Here is a 23,716-nt window from a genome sequence, read left to right on the forward strand (position 1 = left end):
CTTGCGTCTCCTTCCCTATCCCACCCCTCTAGGTGGTCACAAAACACCGAGCTGATCTCCCTGTGCTATTTGGCTTCTTCCCACTAGCTATCGGTTTTACATTTGGTAGTGTATGTATGTACATGACACTCTCTTACTTTGTCCCAGCTTACCCTTCCCCCTCCCCATATCCTCAAGTCCATTCTCTAGTAGGTCTGCGTCTTTATTCCCGTCCTGCCCCTAGGTTCTTCGTGACTGGTTTTTTTTTTTTTTTTTTAGATTCCATATATATGTGTTAGCATATGGTATTTGTTTTTCTCTTTCTCACTTACTTCACTCTGTATGACAGATTCTAGGTGCATCCACCTCACTACAAATAACTCAATTTTGTTTCTTTTTATGGCTGAGTAATATTCCATTGTATATATGAGCCACATCTTCTTTAGCCATTCATCGGTCGGTGGACACTTAGGTTGCTTCCATGTCCTGGCTATTGTAAATAAAGCTGCAGTGAACATTGTGATACATGATTCTCTTTGAAATATGGTTTTATCAGGGTATATGCCCAGGAGTGGGATTGCTGGGTCGTATGGTAGTTCTATTTTTAGTTTTTTGTGGGTTTTTTTTTTTTTTTTTTTTTTTTGCGGTACGCAGACCCGTCACCACTGTGGCCTCTCCCGCCGCGGAGCACAGGCTCCGGACACGCAGGCTCAGCGGCCATGGCCCACGGGCCCAGCCGCTCCGTGGCATGCGGAATCCTCCCGGACCGGGGCACGAACCCGTGTCCCCTGCATCGGCAGGCAGACTCTCAACCACTGCGCCACCAGGGAAGCCCTGTTTGTAGATTTTTTGATGATGGCCGTTCTGACAGGAGTGAGGTGATATCTCATTGTAGTTTTGATTTGCATTTCTCTAATGATTAATGATGTTGAGCATTCTTTCATGTGTTTGTTGGCAATCTGTATATCTTCTTTGGAGAAACGTCTACTTAGGTCTCCTGCCCATTTTTGGATGGGTTGTTTGTTTTTTTGATATTGAGCTTCATGAGCTGCTTGTCAATTTTGGAGATTGATGATTTGTCAGTTGCTTCATTTGCAAATATTTTCTCCCATTCTGAGAGCTGTCTTTTCATCTTGCTTATGGTTTCCTTTGGTGTGCAAAAGCTTTTAAGTTTCATTAGGTCCCATTTGTTTATTTTTGCTTTTATTTCCATTTCTCTAGGAGCTGGGTCAAAAAGGATCTTGCTGTGATTTATGTCATAGAGTGTTCTGCCTATGTTTTCCTCTAAGAGTTTTACAGTGTCTGGCCTTACATTGAGGTCTTTAATCCATTTTGAGTTTATTTTTGTGTATGGTGTTAGGGGGTGTTCTAATTTCATTCTTTCACACATAGATGTCCTGTTTTCCTAGCATTACTTATTGGAGAGGCTGTGTTTTCTCCACTGTATATTCTGGCCTCCTTTATCAAAAATAAGGTGACCGTATGTGCATGGGTTTATCTCTGAGCTTTCATCCTGTTCCATTGATTTATATTTCTGTTTTTCGGCCAGTACCATACTATCTTGATACCTGTAGCTTTGTAGTATAGTGTGAAGTCATGGAGCCAGGTTCTTCCAGATCCGTTTTTCTTTCCCAAGATTACTTTGGCTATTTGGGTTTTTTTGTGTTTCCATACAAATTGTGAAATTTTTTGTTCTAGTTCTGTGAAAACTGCCAGTGGTAGTTTGATAGGGATTGCACTGAATCTGTAGATTGCTTTGGATAGTATAGTCATTTTCACAATGTTGATTCTTCCAGTCCAAGAATATGGTATATCTCTCCATCTATTTGTATCATCTTTAATTTCTTTCATCAGTGTCTTATAGCTTTCTGCATACAGGTCTTTTGTCTCCTTAGGTAGGTTTATTCCTAGGTGTCTTATTCTTTTTGTTGCAGTGGTAAATGGGAGTGTTGTCTTAATTTCTCTTTCAGATTTTTCATCATTAGTGTATAGGAATGCAAGAGATTTCTGTGCATTAATTTTGTATCCTGCTACTTTACCACATTCATTGATTAGCTCTAGTAGTTTTCTGGTAGCATCTTTTTTTTTTTTTCTTCTTCTTTTTGCGGTATGCGGGCCTCTCACTGTTGTGGCCTCTCCCGTTGCGGAGCACAGGCTCTGGACGCGCAGGCCCAGCGGCCATGGCTCACGGGCCCAGCCGCTCCGCGGCACATGGGATCCTCCCAGACCGGGGCACGAACCCGCATCCCCTGCATCGGCAGGCGGACTCTTAACCACTGCGCCACCAGGGAGGCCCTCTGGTAGCATCTTTAGGACTCTCTATGTAGAGTATCATGTCATCTGCAAACAGTGACAGCTTTACTTCTTCGTTTCCAATTTAGATTCCTTTTCTTTGCTTTTTTTCTCCGATTGCTGTGGCTAACACTTCCAAAACTATGCTGAGTAAGAGTGGTGAGAGTGGGCAACCTTGTCTTCTTTCTGATCTTAGAGGAAATGGTTTCAGTTTTTCAGCATTGAGGACGATGTTGGCTGTGGGTTTGTCATATATGGCCTTTATTATGTTGAGGTAAGTTTCCTCTCTGCCTACTTTCTGGAGGGTTTTTATCATAAATGGATGTTGAATTTTGTCAAAAGCTTTTTCTGCATGTGTAGAGATGATCATGTGGTTTTTATTCTTCAATTTATTAATATGGTATATCACATTGATTTATTTGTGTATATTGAAGAATCCTTGCATTAGTGGGATAAACCCCACTTGATCATGGTGTATGATCCTTTTAATGTGCTGTTTGGTTCTGTTTGCTAGTATTTTGTTGAGGATTTTTGCATCTGTGTTCATCAGTGATATTGGCCTGTAGTTTTATTTCTTTGTGACATCTTTGTCTGGTTTTGGTATCAGGGTGATGGTAGCCTCGTAGAATGAGTTTGGGAGTGTTCCTCCCTCTGCTATATTTTGGAAGAGCTTGAGAAGCATAGGTGTTAAAGCTTCTCTAAATGTTTGATAGAATTTGCCTGTGAAGCCATCTGGTCCTGGGCTTTTGTTTGGGGAAGATGTTTAATCACAGTTTCAATTTCAGTGCTTGTCATTGGTCTGTTTATATTTTCTATTTTTTCCTGGTTCAGTCTTGGAAGATTGTGCATTTCTAAGAATTGGTCCATTTCTTCCAGGTTGTCCATTTTATCGGCATATAGTTGCTTGTAGTAATCTCTTATGATCCTTTGTATTTCTGCAGTGTCAGTTGTTACTTCTCCTTTTTCATTTCTAATTTTATTGATTTGAGTCTTCTCCCTTTTTTTCTTGATGAGTCTGGCTAATGGTTTATCAATTTTGTTTACCTTCTCAAAGAAGCAGCTTTTAGTTTTATTGACCTTTGCGATTGTTTCCTTCATTTCTTTTTCTGATCTGATCTTTTTGATTTCTTTCCTTCTGCTAACTCTGGGGTTTTTTTGTTCTTCTTTCTCTAATTGCTTTAGGTGTTAGGTTAGGTGGTTTATTTGAGATGTTTCTTGTTTCTTAAGGTAGGATTGTATTGCTCTAAACTTCCCTCTTAGAACTGCTTTTGCTTCATCCCATAGGTTTTGGGTTGTTGTGTTTTCATTGTCCTTTGTTTCTAGGTTTTTTTTTGATTTCCTCTTTGATTGTTTCAGTGATCTCTTGGTTATTAAGTAGTGTATTGTTTAGCCTGCATGTGTTTGTACTTTGTACAGATTTTTTCCTGTAATTGATATCTACTCTCATACTGTTGTGGTCAGAAAAGGTACTTGATATGATTTTAATTTTCTTAAATTTACCATGGCTTGATTTGTGACCCAAGATATGATCTATCCTGGAGAACGTTCCATGAGCACTTGAGAAGAAAGTGTATTCTGTTGTTTTTGGATGGAATGTCCTATAAATATCAATTACGTCCGTCTTGTTTTATGTATCATTTAAAGCCTGTGTTTCCTTATTTATTTTCATTTTGGATGATCTGTCCATTGGTGATAGTGGGGTGCTAACGTCCCCTACTGTGATTGTGTTACTGTCCATTTCCCCTTTTATGGCTGTTAGTATTTGCCTTATGTATTGAGGTGCTCCTATGTTGGGTGCAGAAATAATTACAATTTTTATGTCTTCTTTTTGGATTGATCCCTTGATCATTATGTAGTGTCCTTCTTTGTCTCTTGTAATAGTCTTTGTTTTAAAGTTTATTTAGTCTTACATGAGAATTGCTACTCCAGCTTTCTTTTGATTTTCTTTTACATGGAATATCTTTTTCCATCCCCTCACTTTCCGTCTGTATGTGACCCTAGGTCTGAAGTGGGTCTCTTGTAGACAGCATATATATGGGTCTTGTTTTTGTATCCATTCAGCCATTCTACGTCTTTTGGTTGAGCATTTAATCCGTTTACATTTTAGGTTTTTATCTATATGTATGTTCCTATTACCATTTTCTCGGGGTTGTTTTTGTAGGTCTTTTCCTGTTGTGTTTCTTGCCTCGAGAAGTTCCTTTAGCATTTGCTGTAATGCTGGTTTTGTGCTGCTGAATTCTCTTAGCTTCTGCTTGTCTGTAAAGGTTTTAATTTCTCCTTTGAATCTGAATGACATCCTTGCCAGGTAGTGTAATCATGGTTGTAGGTTTTTCCCTTTCATCGCTTTAATTATGTTGTGCCACTCCCTTCTGGCTTGCAGAGTTTCTGATGAAAGATCAGCTGTTAACCTTATGAGGATTCCCTTGTATGTTATTTGTTGTTTTTCCCTTGCTGCTTTTAATATTTTTTCCTTGTATTTAATTTTTGAAGATTTGATTAATATGTGTCTTGGCATGTTTCTCCTTGGATTTAACCTGTATGGGACTCTCTGTGCTTCCTGGACTTGATTAATTATTTTCTTTCCCATATTAGGGAAGTTTTCAACTATAATCTGTTCAAATATTTTCTCAGTCTAGTCCCTTTATTTTCTCTTCTTCTTCTGGGACCCGTATAATTGGAATGTTGGTGCCTTTAATGTTGTCCCAGAGATCTCTGAGACTGTCGTCAATTCTTTTCATTCTTTTTTCTTTATTCTTCTCTGCAGTAGTTATTTCCACTATTTTATCTTCCAGGTCACTTATCCATTCTTCTGCCTCAGTTATTCTGCTGTTGATCCCTTCTAGAGAATTTTTAGTTTCATTTATTGTGTTGTTCATGATTGTTTGTTTGCTCTTTAGTTCTTCTAGGTCCTTGTTAAACTTTTCTTGTATTTTCTGCATTCTATTTCCAAGATTTGGGATCATCTTTACTATCATTATTCTGAATTCTTTTTCAGGTAGACTGCCTATTTCCTCTTCATTTGTTTCGTCTGGTGGGTTTTTGCCTTGTTCCTTCATCTGCTGTGTGTTTCTCTGTCTTCTCATTTTGCTTGACTTACTGTGTTTGGGGTCTCCTTTTTGCAGGCTGCAGGTTCGTAGTTTCTGTTGGTTTTGGTGTCTGTCCCCAGTGTCTAATGTTGGTTCAGTGGGTTGTGTAGGCTTCCTGATGGAGGGGACTAGTGCCTGTGTTCTGGTGGATGAGGCTGTATCTTGCTTTTCTGGTGGGCAGGTCTGCGTCCGGTGGTGTGTTTTGGTATGTCTGTGACCTTACTATGATTTTAGGCCGCCTCTCTGCTAATGTGTGGGGTTGTGGTCCTGTCTTGCTTGTTGTTTGGCATAAGGTGTACAGCACTGTTGCTTGCTGGTCATTGAGTGGAGCTGGGTCTTGGTGTTGAGGTGGAGATCTCTTGGAGATCTTCACCATTTGATATCATGTGGAGCTGGGAGGTCTTTGGTGGAACAATGTCCTGAACTCGGCTCTCCCACCTCAGAGGCACAGGCCTGATGCCCGGCCGGAACACCAAGACCCTGTCATCCACACGGCTCAGAATAAAAGGGAGAAAAAGAGAAAGAAAGAAAGAAAAAATAAAAGAAAGTAAAAGAAAGTTACTAAAATAAAAAATAAGAAATATTAAAAATAAGAAAAAAAAACTTAAATAAAAAAGAAAGAAAGAAGAGAGCAACCAAACCAAAAAACCAATCCACCAATGATAACAAGCACTAAAAAGTATACCAAAACACACACACACTCACGCACACACACACACACACACCAAAAAATGGACAGACAGAACCCTAGGACAAATGGTAAAAGCAAAGCTATACTGACAAATTCACACACAGAAGCATACACATACACACTCAGAAAAATAGAAAAAGTAAAAAAAAAAAAAATATATATATATATATATATATATATATATATATATATATATATATATATATATATATCATTGCTCCCAAAGGCCACTGCCTCAATTTGGGATGATTTGTTGTCTATTCAGGTATTCCAGAGATGCAGGGTACATCAAGTTGATTGTGGATATTTAATCTGCTGATGCTGAGGCTGCTGGGCGAGATTTCCCTTTCTCTTCTTTGTTCGCATAGCTCCCAGGCTTCAGCTTTGGATTTGTCCCCGCCTCTGTGTGTAGGTCGCCTGAGGGCGTCTTTTCTTCGCTCGGACAGGACAGGGTTAAAGGAGCAGCTGATTCGGGGGCTCTGGCTCACTCCGGCCGTGGGGGAAGGGAAGGGTACGGAGTGTGGGGCGAGCCTGCGGCGGCAGAGGCTGGCATGACGTTGCACCAGCCTGAGGCGCGCCGTGCGTTCTCCTGGGGAAGTTGTCCCTGGATCACGGGACACTGGCAGTGGCGGGCTGCACAGGCTCCCCGGAGGGGACGTGTGGAGAGTGACCTGTGCTCGCACACAGGCTTCTTGGTGGCAGCAACAGCAGCCTTAGCATCTCAAGTCCGTCTCTGGTGTCTGTGCTGTTAGCCGTGGCTCGCACCCATCTGTGGAGCTCCTTTACGCAGCGCTCTTAATCCCCTCTCCTCGCGCACCAGGAAACCAAGAGGCAAGAAAAAGTCTCTTGCATCTTTGGCAGCTCCAGACCTTTTCCCGGATTCCGTCCCGGCTAGCTGTGGCACACTAGCCCCCTTCAGGCTGTTCATGCAGCGAACCCCAGTCCTCTCCCTGGGATCTGACCTCCGAAGCCGGAGCTTCAGCTCCCAGCCCCCGCCCACCCCAGCAGAGGAGCAGACAAGCCTCTCAGGCTGGTGAGTGCTGGTCGGCACTGATCCTCTGTGCGGGAATCTCTCCGCTTTGCCCTCTGCACCCCTATTGCTGCGCTGTCCTCCGCGGCTCCGAAGCTTCCCCCCTCCGCCACCCGCAGTCTCCGCCCGCGAAGGGGCTTCCTAGTGTGTGGAAACCTTTCCTCCTTCACAGCTCCCTCCCACTGGTGCAGGTCTCGTCCCTATTCTTCTGTTTTCTTTATTCTTTTGCCCTACCCAGGTACGTGGGGAGTTTCTTGCCTTTTGGGAGGTCTGAGTTCTTCTGCCAGCATTCAGTAGGTGTTCTGTGTGAGCTGTTCCACGTGTAGATGTATTTTTGATGTATTTGTGGGGAGGAAGGTGATCTCCGCATCTTACTCTTCCACCATCTTGAAGCTCCTCCTCGGAAATAGCATTGTTGATTTTATTAAGAAATTTCTGTTTTGAAAGTTGGCTTACATTTTTTTTACTTTGGAGTCATTTGAGTAGCGTGAATCCATGGCTTAAATTTTATGAAATGTTTTTCCTCCATGTTCTTTCCTGTGGAGCAGCCCATAATGTGGGCCTGGAGGTACCATTCATGGCATAATTGTAGACAGTCACTGCCCTGTGGCATGTTCTAAGCATCCTCCATATCTCCTACTATGACTTCTTGGCCTTAGAGCTTAATGGAGACCCCTTAGGAATACCAAACTGGAGGCTTACATTAGTCAACTTTCTGTATCAAGTCAGTAGACAAAACATTTACTAAGGGACTGCAGAAAATGGCCATATTTTTGCCAAAGACATACTGACTACTCCCAACTCTCTGTCTCTCAATTTAGTAAACTTGTTCTTACATTTTTCACAGTGTCTGAAAAGAAGGGTCTTGTCATGTTCCATCAGTATCAAAATGTTACATCTGCAAACCCAATTTTTCTTTGCTTTGTGTAGATACCAAGAGAGATCACCACTGTGGGCTTTGAGAAGAAGCATGTTATTTGATTTAGGTACTTGGGATTCTCTTAGTCTTTCTTCTGATTTCATATTTTATCTTTTTCCTTGATATTCTTCTCTTCAGATCATAGCTAAAAGAGAAAAGTAAGACTTCTATCAATTCAGCTACTCATTCTCTAATTTAGGCAATAATTCACAACAACACATGGATGGTTGAAGGAAGATGCCATTACCTCCTCTTCCCTCAGCTATTCTGGACCATGTTTTACCTTAGGTGCAGCATCCCTTGAAAGTCTCTGAAGTCTATTTTCAGACTACATTCATTCCAGTAATATATTAGCTGTAAAAGAGAAATAAAAATGCAGATTACACACTGGACCAAAGCAGATCCTGTGTTAGACAAAATTCTACATTAGCATGTTCAGATTAGAAGTTCTACATTAAGGCTATTACTGTCCATTTAGGCTGCGTGTAATCCATTACTTAAAATAACATTATAGCAAAGGGACTCCACACAAGATGTCAGTGTCTGATATGATCTTCTCTTTGTTCAGAACTGCCTGGATGACAAAAGTCTGGAGGCTCTCATCTCCCTTGTGCTTCAGATCCTGAGGCAATGCTACCCTAAGAGTCCACTTCCCTTGGTCACAGCCAGCAGTGCTTATTCTTTCCCAGTCCCTGGGAGCACCACCTCTGAACCTCCACGTGTTCTAACTGAAGGTAAAGTATGTGGGTAGTTCTTCTGTACTTATTTTGCTCATAGTTATGAGCTTTATGATGAACTTTTGCATTTGGATACTATTTCAGCGGAATGTGGATGAAAGTAGAATCAATTTTTTTAACAGATCAACTGTGATTATCTAATAAGTAATTAGAGACATGTATGAGAAAGCTAGTTTTTCATAATACCAAGCTTATTAATTTTGTCCTTAATTATTAACTGTTGGCACTTTGCCTGGTAGCTATGGAATGCCTGTAGAGTCATCTCAGCTGATTTTAAAAAATGTATTTGCGATCCCATGATGGAGTCCCTCCACCATACAGACTGGTTCTGGAATTAATTTGCCCTCAGGATGAAACTGAAATCAAACTTTTGCTGTTTTGCCACCCCATGCAAGTCATTTTAGAATACTTGAAAGTATGATTATCCAATCTCCGAGAAGGTTTTGTTGTCAGAAGATACTAGTGCTTTTCAACCTTGTCCTCCTTCCAGGGAACAGATTTTCCATAGGCATCATCTTGTCACAATGACACTGGGTGCTTTCTGTGGACTTTTGTTTTAAATCAGTTCCTTCGTATTAAAATTAGGGAATCAATCAAAGTGCTGTCTACATTACAACAGCTTTGGCATCTACGTGATCACTAAACTCTGGCAATGTTAGTTGCATAAATACTTCTACATAGAAGTTGCGTAAATACTTCTACATTGGGTGAAGGAAGCCAGAATGGTATTCATGTGTCATTTTATTCTGCACTCATTTTGCATTCAGTGTGGGACAGCAGTTTAGACATCATGATATAGTGCTCTCACGTACCTATGTGCGCGTGATTTACACATCTGATAAGTGTAAGCGTGTGTTGGGATCCTGTACACTTAATAATGGCCCCTTACTTGTGGGAAGTACTAAGCATTGGGTGGCGAGAATCTCAATCCAAGGCAAAGGGGAAGCCTCATCCATTTCACCTCTGTTTTTTTTTTTTTTTCCCACTCAGAAGATTTTGAAGATGATGGAGACAAAGAAGAGGACAAAGACTCAGATTCTGAAGATGTGAAAGAGGAAGTAGGTACACTAGCCCTTGCTTCTAATGATCTCTACATTCATAATTCTACAAAGGAAAATGTCCCTTTCTATGTTCAGTTAAGCCCAGGGTAAAATTTTTTTCAGAATTTTTAATTAATTAATTAATTAATTAATGGTTGCTTTGGGTCTTTGTTGCTGCCCATGGGCTTTCTCTAATTGCAGTGAGCGGGGGCTACTCTTCATTGTAGTGCATGGACTTCTCATTGTGGCGGCTTCTCTTGTTGCAGAGCACGGGCTCTAGGCACGCGAGCTTCAGTAACTGTTGCATGCAGGCTCAGTGGTTGTGGCTCGCGGGTTCTAGAGTGCAGGCTCAGTAGTTGTGGTGCATGGGCTTAGTTGCTCCACGGCATGTGAGATCTTCCCGGGCCATGTCCCCTGGATTGGCAGGCAGGTTCTTAACCACTGTGCCACCAGGGAAGTCCCGCCCAGGGTAAATTTTAAGGATGGACTTTTGCGTTTCCACTTTAAGTCCTGGCAGATACTGATGCTCACTAAATGATGGCTACTGTTACTGATTTCCAAGTTGTCATTTTTGTCTTGGTAGGCCCAGTACAATCCCATTGTCAAGTCAGGGGCTATCTATTATCAAGGCACTAATATTCCATCAGGATAAGCCTGAGGTAGACATTTAGGGTTGGTGTATTTAATGAATGTGAAGGATACTCAGGCAAAGAGACCATGGAAAGACTTCCTAGGAAACTTTTTCTAGTAGATCTCCACTGTCTTTGTAAGTCACTCTTCTTTTTTTTTTTTTTTTTTTTTTTTGTGGTACGCGGGCCTCTCACTGCTGTGGCCCCCCCCATTGCGGAGCACAGGCTCCGGACGCGCAGGCTCAGCGGCCATGGCTCACGGGCCCAGCCGCTCTGCGGCATATGGGATCCTCCCAGACCGGGGCACGAACCCGTATCCCCTGCATCGGCAGGCGGACTCTCAACCACTGCGCCACCAGGGAGGCCCTGTAAGTCACTCTTCTTATCTACCCAATCTATACACAGGACCACTGCGTTGTACAATACCATTTACCTTGGAGTATGTGAACTGTGCTCCTTTGGGTTGTATGGCACGTATCCTGGCCAGCAAGGAAGTAGTGCCTTTTAGTCTCTATCAATAATAACCTATGCTATAGAATGGAGATCAGCCAACTCTCTATGAAAGGTCAGATAATCATTACTCTACGCTTTGTGGACCATACAGTTTCTGTCACAACAACTCAACTTTGCTGGTGTAGCACAAAAGCAACCATAGACAATGTGTAAACAATAGGGCATGACTGTGTTCCACAAAAGCAGACAGTGGGGCATAGTTTACTGACAGCATTTCTAGAAAAAGGTTTCTAAACCTTGGCATTTTGGCTGGATAATTCTTTGTCATGGGGGGTTGTCCTGTGCATTATACGATGTTTAGCAGCACTCCCGACCTCAATCCACAAGATGCTGGTGACATCCACCCCTTTGCCCCCGAGTCATGAATCAAAACTGTCTCTGGGACTTGCCAAATATCCCTGCGGGGCAAAAATCACCCTGTGGTTAAGAACCACTGCTCTAGAATAATGATAATTTATCTACGAGTTATAATTCTGTCTCCATCTCTGTTGGTGGACATGGACTTGGACAAGTCCCTTCAAGTTATGGTTCCTTAGTTTTGACATCTGCAAAGTAAGACTGAGAAGTAAATGCTACCTTTTATGACATTCCTGGAGATGAAATCTGGATTAAAAAATCTACCTATCTATCTATCTATCTACTTGTCTATTTATCTATCTACTATCCATCCATCCATCCTCCTCTCCCCCTCCCTCTCTTCCTTTCTTTTTACATACCATTCCATCTACACATCTGCCTAGGGAGAGAGAGACTTTTTGCATTCTCTGTCATAATAATCACTCACCTTGCTAATGGTAGTAGCAGACATAGAGGGACTACCTCTTAGCCAGGTCTCTAGGTTAAGGCTGCTGTTGCTATTCTGGTGTGCTCAGGGTTTTGTTGATAAATAGAATCATTTCTGAAGTCATCAGTAGCAAATTGGCTCTTTGCTGTGACTTGCCGATGCAGGCCTATGGAGAACTTGCTGAATTATTTGAATAATACTGTGCTGCTGCAGTCATTCATCAATGCCACTTTCCCACCCCTCTTGCTGGCTCTTTGATAGCTGAATGTTTGATGTGTAGCATCAGTCACCTCTTGTATCTGATGTGGAGGGACAAGCTGCAGGCTGGTGCTCGACTTCACACAGCATGGGGTCGGGGGAGAGCTTTCAGACCGTCTCCTTACCCCCACTCTGCAGATGCTGGTGGGTTGGGGTGGAGAGGAATCTAAACAAATAAATCAATCCAGCTGGGAAGGAAGCATAAGACAAATAAGTGAGGGCCTGGAAATAATTCGTCAAGAGCCTTCGAGCTGAGGAGAAGGTGAGAAGTAAGTGTGCGAGCATGCCTTCTGGAGAAACAGAGGAACATCAGAGTAAGGGCTTGATTCTGGGGTATAGCAGGAGACAGGGAACCGGGTTTTCCCTTGGAGAACCCAACAGCATTTGCTGCAAGTTATGTGGGCAAGAAGCCAAGAGTATTTATTTCTGGTCAGAGAATGGACGCAGGCCTTTAACTTGTGGCCTTTTCCTTTGAAAATCTTAGTTAACAATTGGGAGAAGCCTCTTAGAAAGAATGATTAAAAGGAACTTATATCTGTAAAGAATCTTGAGAGTGTATAGTTGGGTGCTGTTCTTTGATTGAAAACTGAATGTCATCATAAGGAAAGAGGAACTTACAACGAATATAGACGAGGAGTTGGCCATGTTTGTTTTTTTTTTCTTAATGAACACAAACATTAGATTTGGACAGACTGAAGAAGAGGAGGACAGAAAGGGTGAATTCAAGCTCTTCCTTGCTTTCTTCCCTCCTTTCCTCCTCTTAAACTTTTTATTTCTTTCAGGTATTTTCTTGGATATGATCCATATGTGAGGCGGCATGCTAAGTTCCTAGGGAAGTTAATATGATACAAGAGCAAATAAGACATAGTTTTTATCTTCAAAGAATTCAGTCTAGTAAACTTGGGGATTGTCTCTACCAGAGTTTGAATCGGCACCTTAAAAGGGTGTTGAACTCAAATCTAAGGCTGGGGAAAGTCAATATTGGAAGGGTCGAACCTGAGGAGGGAGGGAGTTATCTGGGTTAGATGGGTACCAAAATCCTAAATGATGAAGCTTCTCTGGGTTGCTGTGAGGACAGAGAAGCTGGTCCACTCCTAAATAAATATAAGCGTATTTATAAAGGGTGTTTATAAAATACAGAAGTAGTTGACAACCTGCTTGAGTGCCTGGAGATTCAGATGCCAAGATTCAAGCTTTGAGGACCAGAGATGGTCTCTGTTACAAGTACTCCACTTTGCTGTTATACTGAGAAAGCCATCGCAGGCAGTATATAAATGAATGGACATGACTGTGATCCGATAAAACTTTATTTACAAAAACAAGCAGTGGGCTATAGTTTGCTAACACCTGCTCTAAGGCTGAGTAGGTCACCTAGATAGGCTGAAGCTCATGGGTTACCTGACGCTCCTCATTCCAGACGTACCAACCTTACTTGTTGGTGGGGAGATGCTTCTCAATGCCTGCCAGGTTGCATTTCTATTGGTGCCACCTTGGGGCGTGGCTGAGGCTGTAGCAGAGATGGTGAAAGGAAGGAAGATCTGACAGATGAAGCTGGAAAGGATAAGTGTTGGGATCTCCAATACCAGGCTAAGGAGTTTGGGCCTGGTATGCGCTGTATCTGAAAAATTCCTTATATCAACCTCATGGGATCTATATTTCTTTTAATTTAAAGCTTGGAGGAAAATTGCAGAAGATGGATGGAATATTGCACTCTATCCCCGAATCAGGAATATAACATTTTTTAAAATGATTTTTAAAAAAAATTATGTTAACCCTCTTATTTATTTATTTTTTTGGCTGCGTTGGATCTTCGTTGCTGTGTGCGGGCTTTCTCTAGTTGCGGTGAACGGGGGCTACTCTTCGTTGCGGTGCACGAGCTTCTCATTGTGGTGGCTTCTCTTGTTGAGGAGCACAGGTTCTAGGTGTGCGGGCTTCAGTAGCTGTGGCTCACAGGCTCTAGAGCACAGGCTCAGTAGTTGTGGCGCACAGACTTAGTTGTTCCGGTGCATGTGGTATATTCCCGGACCAGGGCTCGAACCCATGTCCCCTGCACTGGCAGGCGGATTCTTAACCACTGTGCCACCAGGGAAGCCCAGGAATATAACATTTATTTTCCACATTTATTTGATTTCAGGAAGAATAAGCCAGGCTTTCAGGACTATCAGGTTTTTCCTTAACTAACAAAATAGATTCCTAAAATATAGGGTGGATTCCCCCTTCATTTTATTAGGGAAACTTGATCTGGGAGAGGCACAGAAAGATGAAGAGATGGAACTATGTCCTTTCTCTGTAACATTCTATAACCTTTGAAAAATACAGAAGTGTTTGGAGGACAGTCACCATCACTGTTAAACTATTATGAAATGATGATCTAGAAGAAGAAATAAAAGGTCTGGTATTATTCATCCCAACGAAGAAAAGGCTGGTGGTGATTCGGTAAACTTTTAAATGTACAAAGGGATAAAGGTATAGTAGGAGGTTACGACCTCCTCCCCAGAGCCTGGAAGGCTCAGCACCATACCTGCGTATGGAATCTTGACTCCTACAGTCTTCCTCTTATTCTTTATGCTTCAGCCACTTTCTGTTTAAAAAATTTTTTTTTTAATTTATTTTATTGAAGTATAATTGATTTATAATGTGTTAATTTCTGCTATACAGCAGTGATTCAGTTATATGTATGAATTCTTGTATATGAGTGTATACATTCAGCCACCTTCTTTCTGTAAGCAAATTTAAGTTGCTTTTATTTTCTTTTTCTGTTAGTAATTTCTTCCCCCAAGTCTTTGCCTTTTTGGCCGTTATTGTTAAAATGTGTCCTCCGGGCTTCCCTGGTGGCTCAGTGGTTGAGAGTCCGCCTGCCGATGCAGGGGACACGGGTTCGTGCCCTGGTCCAGGAAGATCCCACATGCCGCGGAGCAACTGGGCCCGTGAACCATGGCTGCTGAGCCTGCGCGTCCGGAGCCTGTGCTCTGCAATGGGAGAGGCCACAACAGTGAGAGGCCTGTGTACTGCAAAAAAAAAGAAAAAAAAAAAGTGACCTCCTTAGCTTCTTTGTACCCCAGCCTCACTCACCATCACTTCACCACCTCTCATTCTTCCCATGACATTTATCACTGTTCGAAGTTACCTTGCTCATTTGTTTGCTTTCTTACTGTCTTCCTTTTCTCACTAGAAGGCAAGTTCTATGGAATCATGGACCTTGGTCTGTTCAATTATCAATGAGTCTTTAGTACCTAGGAGAGTGCCCACTCATAGTAGGGGCTCATTAAACGTTTGTGAAAAGAGTGACCTAAATAGGTAGATAGATGAATAGGTACAACAGTTACAGTTATGGCAAAGACAGTGGTGATGAGATAAAAACAATTCTTTGGTATTGTGCTTCATTGTTTACATAGTTCATCTCATTTTACATAAATTATTTATGATGAAGGCTGATAAATACTAACATGAACACTGAGAAAAATTATCATCTTTCTTAGTATTTAAAAAATACAACCTTACATATTAAATTATCCTTGACTAGGCTAGCACTATAACTTGGAGGCAAGGAAACTGTGTCCCAGGATTCTGAAAAGTCCCATCTGTAGCTTGTCTCGATATTTCTCAGGATGACTCTCCTGATTGTAACATATTTTTTGAATGTGCCATTGTAGGATGATGCCTTGGAAACAGATGTGAACAAACTGAGCTCCAAACCTGGTCTTGATCGACCTGAAGAGGAACTGATGCAATATGAGGCGATGTGTCTTGAGCTCTCCTGCAGTTTTGAGGTAGAATGTATGCCGTGGTTCTACTCCTCGGTGATGCTAATGGGTTCTTTGCAGACCCTGGGCATCCAAACTGGCCTCCAGATGGAAAACATTGCTCATCTTTAGCATTCTGCTTCTGGGATCTTTCTGAGAGGGAAGTAAAAGGCTAAACAAAAATATGAGAAGGTGGCAGAGATAGGATGCATGCAAGGGTCCTATCAATACATTCTGACACCCATCACCTCGGAAGGAAGTAGGATGAAGGTTCACATTGCTGCCTGTTGTCTGGTGGGCAAGGTGCCTTACCCTCATGTCCTGGGAAAGCAAGTGAAAATTCATGGTGACTTAATCGTTCTCTTGTGAGAGTGGGATGGTTGTATGAGATGGCTTTCTGAAGGTGACCAGCCTGATTCTAGGGTTTCGTTGTTAGCAGAAACAAATCAAGCACCTTATACCTGGTCATGTTAATCCAGTGGTTGGTTGCTGCTGCTTCTTCTGCTGTTGCTCCCACCAAAATTTAGACCTGCTTTTGGACTTCCATTCTTTTCTTATGATTCTTAATAAACCATGAATTTGGCCATATCTAAGGGTACATGCTAAGTCACTTATAGAAGGGAGCTGACATATTGTATTTCACTCTAGAAAGCAGAAAGGCATTGGTGGGTAAAAGTTTCAGGGAAGGAAATTTTAATTCCGAGTAAAAAAGAATTTTTCTTAAATAATCAGAATGATCCTCAAATAAAAGGAACCACCTTGGGATACAGGGAAGTTTCTGTAAATGAGTCATTCAACCAGGCTGTAAATGTTTGGGGGTGTCGTAGGAGGCTTTCATGTACTGCATAGACTCATACTAGACCCACCAAATGCCCCTTCCAAGTGTGCGTTTCTAGGATCCTGCCATTTCTTTGACTCTTGAAGCTTAGTCTTTCCTTGACTGACTTTGGGAAAAGTTTTCCAGTGCACAGGATTTATGCTTAGCTCTGTGCCCAGAGAGTGAGGACAGGGATCAGATTGTATTCTCTACTTGGACAGAAACACTGACGTATTCTTTTCCACTTTTAACCTGAAGGCACTGGAGTCCAAACCTGGAGGTGGTTTGAACTTGGACGAGACTCGGTGTGCCAGTCACCACCACATTCTGACTGCTGCCTCCCCAAAAGGGCTTTGCTTGAATAAGGACCAAATCTCCTGGGGACAAGAAAGAGAAGTCCCTGTCCAGACCTCCCTTCTGAGCAGAGTGAAGATGGGGAGGTCCAACATACATCTAACCTCCAAAAAAGGACCTGGAATGAACCCATACCGAAATGCACAATCCAATGGTCTTGGGATAGGTTCTTCCGGAAGTGAAATCTCAGACGTTCAGGCGTCCTTCAAAGAGGATGCTTGGGACATAGATGCGATTTCCTGCCCAAGGATAAGTGCCTCCTTTTCCAATTCCACTAGACCTAGAGAAGCTACTGAATTAATAGATAAGCTCCTGCAGACACATCGGACGCATATCGCCTTCCATGACCCCTATCTTTGTATGGCCAAAGCTAGAAGAAGCAGATCTGTGTCTGACTTCACAATGATGGCATTTCCTAATTTCTGGGGGCATTGTCCACCTCTCTCTGCCCAGTCCGTGTTGGAACGTAAATGTGGAGTCCAAAGGTGATGGTGCTACTAACTTGGGACCTATATGTATTTTTTCTTCTTTAGTATTTTTGTAGGTGGAATGGTTTGTACAGATAATTCTGTTATCTTCAGGAAAGTGAGCATTAGTCAGCAGCATGTTAAAAGCCTTAAGGAGGGCTTCCCCGGTGGCACAGTGGTTGAGAGTCTGCCTGCCGATGCAGGGGACACGAGTTCATGCCCCGGTCCGGGAAGATCCCACATGCTGCGGAGTGGCTGGGCCCGTGAGCCACGGCCACTGGGCCTGCACGTCCGGAGCCTGTGCTCCGCAATGGGAGAGGCCACAACAGTGAGAGGCCCGCGTACCGCCCCCACCAAAAGAAAAAAAAAAAAAAAAAACCTTAAGGAAATTTTCGCCAAATATACAAGCTTGCCTCCCTACTAGGACATTTCAGAGCCAAGGGTAGGGTGGTGGTAGACATGTGTTTCCACAAAAAGAATTTCTTAGACGATTCTAATGCAACCCCTTACCCCATATCCATTGCAAATCCTACAAAAGGGAAAGATTATCCAGTTTCTCCAAATACTGGGATCATTCCTTAAGGGAAGGTTCTCAGGAAAAAACAAGTATGGATTATTTGGGATCACTTTTCTCATTTACTGCAAATTGGAATCTGATCTCTTGTTAATGAGAGGAGGTGGTGGACCTCCATCCCACAGTCCCAACCTTATAGAACCTGACTTGGCTTGGGGAATAGTTTTGCTGCATCACTGAGGATTGTAAGGAAAAAAAAATAATGCATCCTGCAGGGAAGAAATGTTGTGTGATGGATTATTCCCAGGATGCATGAAACGGAGCTTTGCCTTTGGATAGGCATAGTGAGATGAAAAAGAAAATTACTGAACTCAAGGAGAAAACGATTTTCCCAGAAAATATACTAAGTATGCATACACTAAGTCTATGGAGCAAAGTGTGCATAGCAGTAAGTTTTCTTAACTGTTAGCAAGTTCATCAGCAAATTGATGGTGGATCCCAAGAACTGCTTCCACTTGGTCTCCTGGCTGACATCTCTGACCTCACCCCTCTGACCTTATCTCCATGCTCAAGTTCCTGAGAGACACACCACAGGGGCTGGCCCAGCAACAGCTCCCCACTGGACAGGACATCTTTCCCCTGAGTCTAGGCTTCATTTTGACCTTCCCTCCCCCTTCTCCTACCCCTCCCCGCCCCAGAGACCTGGATCAGAAATTCAAGGAGGGAATCTGAAATATCCCTTAGGTATCCTTCCTCCCTCTTACTTAAGTCTCCCAGATATTGGTGTTTCTCAGAGAGAAGATTGACCATAGTCTTCTGGAGCAAACAGAACCAAGGACTATAAATGACACAAGAATTCAAAGGCTTATTGGAGCCTCCCAGACCATCAGCAATCCTAATGTCTCCTTCAAAAGTGTCTTAGTGCAGAGGGCCCTCTTATTCACACAACCAGAGGCTTCAAAGTCCCTCAGCCCAAATGCTCTTGACAAAACTCCTTTGAGTAGAGAATCCTCCTAAAACGAAAATCTGGCATCACTGCTTCCTACATTCCTACTGCTCAGTGTAGTTTTATTTTTTGATAAAGAAGAAAAGGAAGGAGGGGTGGTGCTTTTTGTACTCATTCAGCTCAAGGTTGGATCATGATCACATTTTTCTTTCATAATTCTCTGATGAGTCCCAAGGCCCTTCCCACATGACCATAGGATGAATGGGGTAAGGAGTGAGGGCCAACCCTTAAAATGTTTTCAATTTTCCTTTCCAGGATCAAAATATTTGAGGATGTCCGGAGGCTCATCCAGCCAAGCGATATTATAAATAAAGTTGTCTTTAGTCTAGATGAGCCTTGGTAGGTGGTCTTGAACATCAGTGGAATGAGGGGGTGGTGGGAGTATAGAATATCCTTTTAATGGCACGAGCATAAGAATATTTTAAGTTAATAATCCATTCCTTCTCCTAAAATCAACACAGTGAAAATTCGGGTTAAAGATCTGTAAGAGAAAGTTTATCTCTAAGAAATGTTAAACTGTGCCCAAGAATAGCAATAAGTCCTATGTTCAAAGGTTCTCTATTTCATTACAGGCCTTTGCAAGACACCACTTCTGACTGCTTACGGTTCTTCTCCAAGTTTGAGTCTGGAAATCTTCGCAAAGCCATCCAAGTGCGTGAGTAAGTAAGGAAAGCTGCAGGGGCCATACTCAGTATGGCTCAGCCCTGTTTTGTATCCCCCTCCCAGGAGACATTTTCGAAGTTTTCCCTTTTTGGGACGTGGTGAGTGGTAAGTCATTTTTTTTTGGTACGTGAAACATTTCAAGGAAGCCCAACATATAACAAATACAAGTGGAGCTGTTTGGTATGGAGAAGGGAAAGGCAGGCATGTTAAGATTCCTCCTCAGCCTCCTTCTCTTTCTTGTTTGCTATCTCAGCTTCTTCTTCCTACAGCTCCCGCTTTTATTATTTATTCTCTTCATTTATCAAGTTCCAAGGATCCAGGAGGGAAGACCTGATTAGGAATCTCCTAGTGGGAAAATGAGCAGTCCAGGCTGTGCCTAAGCTCCTGGCCTTACTCAGGTCTTTCTCTTTATATCTGCCTTTGGCCAGAGTGTAGAATCCTAAACTCATCAGTTGTGGTCTGGGTGACAGAGTCAAATGACAGAAAACAAACCTACTTACAGGCAAGGATTTTTTATGATCACTTTTTAGCGAGAGCATTGTGGGCATAGCAGACAATTGGAGGGTCATAGACTTCCTGGAATTGTTCTCATGGGTGTCCCTATGGTGCCAACTATAGCTTCATTCATTGTATGGTGAGTTCAGTGGTTAGAGTGTGTTGCTTATAGCGACGGTGGGAGGGGTGGGACACCATCTGCTCTGCTACGGCTTCAACAAAGCTCTCCCCTTCCACAAATCTCACTATACACTGCCATTTAATCAGAGGGCCAGAGTAGGAGAGTATGAACGAATCAGGGCAAAACCATTGCCCTTTCTAAAAGAGCAACTCAAAGAGCATGCCAAGGGGATGGGCTAAGAATATTTTTGAAAATGAAATATCCTGATGATAATGTTTAAGTCAAAGCTTTATTGCTAATTCTGTTGCTCAAGCTTGAAAAAGTAATTTTTTGGAGACATAGTGATTGTGTGGGGACACATAAGGACTTTCTGGGGTGCTGGAACTGTTCTACATATTGATCCAGGGAGTCGTCACACAGGTGTATCCAGATGAATTTGCTTAAACTTGTTGAGCTGTACATTTAAGATCTGTGTACTTTACTTCACGTAAACTAAATCAGTTAAAAAGGGAAAAAACAAACAGACAAATCTTTCATTGCTAGTCTAATTCATGTTTGTTGCCTTGCTGGGGATTTACATATATTATACTACTCAATCTTTACAAACAGTACTGCAAGTTTAGGCACCATTTCTTTTTTTAAAAATTAATTAATTAATTTATTTACGGCTGTGTTGGATCTTTGTTGCTGCGTGCGGGCTTTCTCTAGTTGCGGCCAGTGGGGGACTACACTTCGTTTCAGTGTGCAGGCTTCTCATTGCAGTGGCTTCTCTTTGTTGTGGAGCATGGGCTCTAGGCGCACGGGCTTCAGTAGTTGTGGCACGCAGGCACAGTAGTTGTGGCTCACAGGCTCTAGAGCACAGGCTCAGTAGTTGTGGCGCATGGTCTTTGTTGTTCTGTGGCATGTGGGATCTTCCCCGACCAGGGCTCGAACCCATGTCCCCTTCATTGGCAGGCGGATTTTTAACCACTGTGCCACCAGGGAAGTCCCTAGACACTATTTCTATTTTTCATTTGAGGAGACTGATGCTCAGAAGTCATGTCTAACATCAAATAGTAATGGCATATCCAACCAGATGTGACCACATTTTCTCTGGGATATAGCACACTTGCATTTTTCCAGCTGGACAGAAACTTCATTACCATTTAATAAAAAGATAGGCTATAGTTGTATAACTGACCCTTCTAATACCAGGACACTGCTCCCCCCTCCTTAAATTTCCAAAGCCTCTGTCCAACATTGTGAGATAAGGATGATAACTATAACTTACCAGCCAACCAAGATCCTGGATCTTACATCCATCATCCAGAACCTGAGATGTATAGATTTCTCAGTGTTGGAAGTTCTCTTAAAGGCTTTTAACCCTCTGATCTTGCTTCTGACTTTGCAGGTTGGAGTACGACTTACTGATCAATGCTGATGTGAATAGCACGCAGCACCAGCAGTGGTTCTACTTCAAGGTGAGCGGTATGAGGGATGCGGTCCCTTATCGCGTCAACATTATCAACTGTGAGAAGGCCAACAGCCAGTTCAATTATGGTATGAGCTCTTGGGAAATAGAGACTTTCTCAATAACACCAAAAATGATGTCACTTTTGAGTGCTTGAATTATTATCAGAAGCCCTGCTTGGGTTGCAGAGGGTTTGAAGTTGGGCTGACATGTTTTGGTTGCCAGGTATGGCAAGACGGCCGCCAACCTATGGTAAATGGCTACTATGGGAGGGGAAGCTTGAAACTCTCCCTGTGCTATGAAATGTTAATACCTCACCTAACTTTCCGCCGCTTCCTGCCTCCCTTGCCCCACCTTGAACTTTTTGAGGCCAGTGAGCCCTCTCATTTATTCCTTCTCTCCACCTCCTAAAACCCATAGAAGCCAATGTACTGATCTGTTGATATTTGTCACAGACAGGCAAACGGCACAATTCCATTGGACAACACCGAGTTACACTCTCAGAAAACTCTGGAGAAAGTTTAAATTCTCCTGAATACCTGTGGCACTTTTAGAGGGGGCGTTCAAGGGACAATGACTGACTAGTAGCCCATATTTATTTTGAATGTTTCTAGAAATGGGAAATTCTGTGTGTTATTGCTGGCTCACATACTAATGTATTAGTGGCTCTGAGTAAGGAAAAAATATTCCCCGTAGCTCCAGGTCCAGGCATAGGACATTACCTCTATTTTGTACTGATTAAATAGACTCTTGCTGGTATAGAAAGAGAAAAGGTGAGCCTTGGCTCTTGTATCCACTTGATGCAGCGGCTGTAACAAATTGTCACACATTTTGTGGCTTCAAAGAAGACAAATATATTCTCTTACAGTTCTGGAGTCCACAAGTCCCAAATCAGTTTCACTGGTCTTAAGTCAAGGCGTTGGAAAGGCCATGCTTCCTCTGGACATTCTAGGGGATTATTTGTTTCCTTTCCTTTTCCAGCTTTTAGAGGTATGTTCCTCACATTCCTTGGCTCATGGCCCTTTCCTCCATCTTCAAAGTCAGCTGCATAACATCTTCAAATCTCTCTGCTTCGGCCACATTGCTTTTCCTCTGTAGTCAAACCTCCCTCTACCTCCCTCTTGGAAAGACATGTGTGATTGAATTTAGGGCCCACCAGGATAATCTCCCCATCTCAAGATACTTAATTTAACCATATCTACAAAGTCCCTTTTGTCATATAAGGTTAATATACAGCTTCCATGGATTAAGACCTGGGTATCTTTGAGGGCCATTATTCAACCTACCACAGCTCTCCTTTTCTATTCCCCCCACCCCCCACCTAATGGATTAATCCTGCCTTTATTTTGTGTAGGGATGCAGCCAACTCTGTATTCTGTGAAGGAGGCTCTTCTTGGTAGGCCTGCCTGGGTACGGACAGGCTATGAAATCTGTTATTACAAGTAAGTTAGAGCGTTGTTAGCTTCCTTTGCTCTTCTGTTCTCTCTCAGTTTCCTGCTTCTCCATGTTAATCTTACAAACCTGAGCAATCTGTGCTTGTCTGCTGTACTTGTCACTCTTCCAGTGGCAAACGCTCTGTCCTTCAGAAGCCTAAGCGTGTGAAATGGCACCCACAGTAGACCTCAAGAAATATCTTTTGGTTTTCTGAAAAGTCATCTATTCTTATTTAAACACCTTAAAACCTTTAGACCTTACTGTTGGATATTATTATATAGACTCAACCTATGATTAGTGCATCAAGCTTCAGTTCTTTTCCTGTTTCCATTGGTCCCAGTGAACAAAAAGTGTGAGATATTCTAACTTAATTCTTATCCATCCCATGCTTCAGTTTTCCAAAGCAGATAAACATGAATATGTGAGAAATATACTTAAGTAACTGTTGCTCCACAGAAAGATACATTTTGGAAAAAATAGAAGAGAAAGGTATTTTCGGAATTCATCTTCAACTCTTGATCAGTAGCCACTTCCATCAATGTATCCTGTAAAGGTGTAATGAAATTTGAATTATCCATATATTTTGATAAAATACATGCATGCATTCCAGACCCATGAATTGCTTATTTGTGCACTTTCCTTTGCTAGAAAATAAAATACAAATTCATAAGACAAAAAAAGGATAGGGAGTGTG

At 42.4% G+C, this 23,716-nt stretch overlaps 1 protein-coding gene across 2 annotated transcripts in view; it reads left to right on the forward strand.

Moving 5' to 3' along the window:
* The window catches only part of LOC132488550 (A-kinase anchor protein 13-like), a 180,899-nt gene that overhangs the window by 66,197 nt on the left and 90,986 nt on the right, over positions 1–23,716 (forward strand). Inside the window, exons 5-12 of one of the 2 annotated variants that reach the window (XM_060096846.1) lie at positions 8,566–8,731; positions 9,725–9,792; positions 15,612–15,728; positions 16,777–17,357; positions 19,115–19,198; positions 19,432–19,518; positions 21,529–21,677; positions 22,943–23,030. In XM_060096846.1, coding sequence (XP_059952829.1) covers positions 8,566–8,731; positions 9,725–9,792; positions 15,612–15,728; positions 16,777–17,357; positions 19,115–19,198; positions 19,432–19,518; positions 21,529–21,677; positions 22,943–23,030 — 1,340 coding nt within the window. Of the gene's footprint in view, positions 1–8,565; positions 8,732–9,722; positions 9,797–15,611; positions 15,729–16,776; positions 17,358–19,114; positions 19,199–19,431; positions 19,519–21,528; positions 21,678–22,942; positions 23,031–23,716 lie in introns of those variants that run through there. The other variant, XM_060096845.1, reaches the window with a different exon arrangement.

This window comes from Mesoplodon densirostris, chromosome 4 (assembly GCF_025265405.1).
Source record: "Mesoplodon densirostris isolate mMesDen1 chromosome 4, mMesDen1 primary haplotype, whole genome shotgun sequence".
Classification (NCBI taxonomy): domain Eukaryota; kingdom Metazoa; phylum Chordata; class Mammalia; order Artiodactyla; family Ziphiidae; genus Mesoplodon; species Mesoplodon densirostris.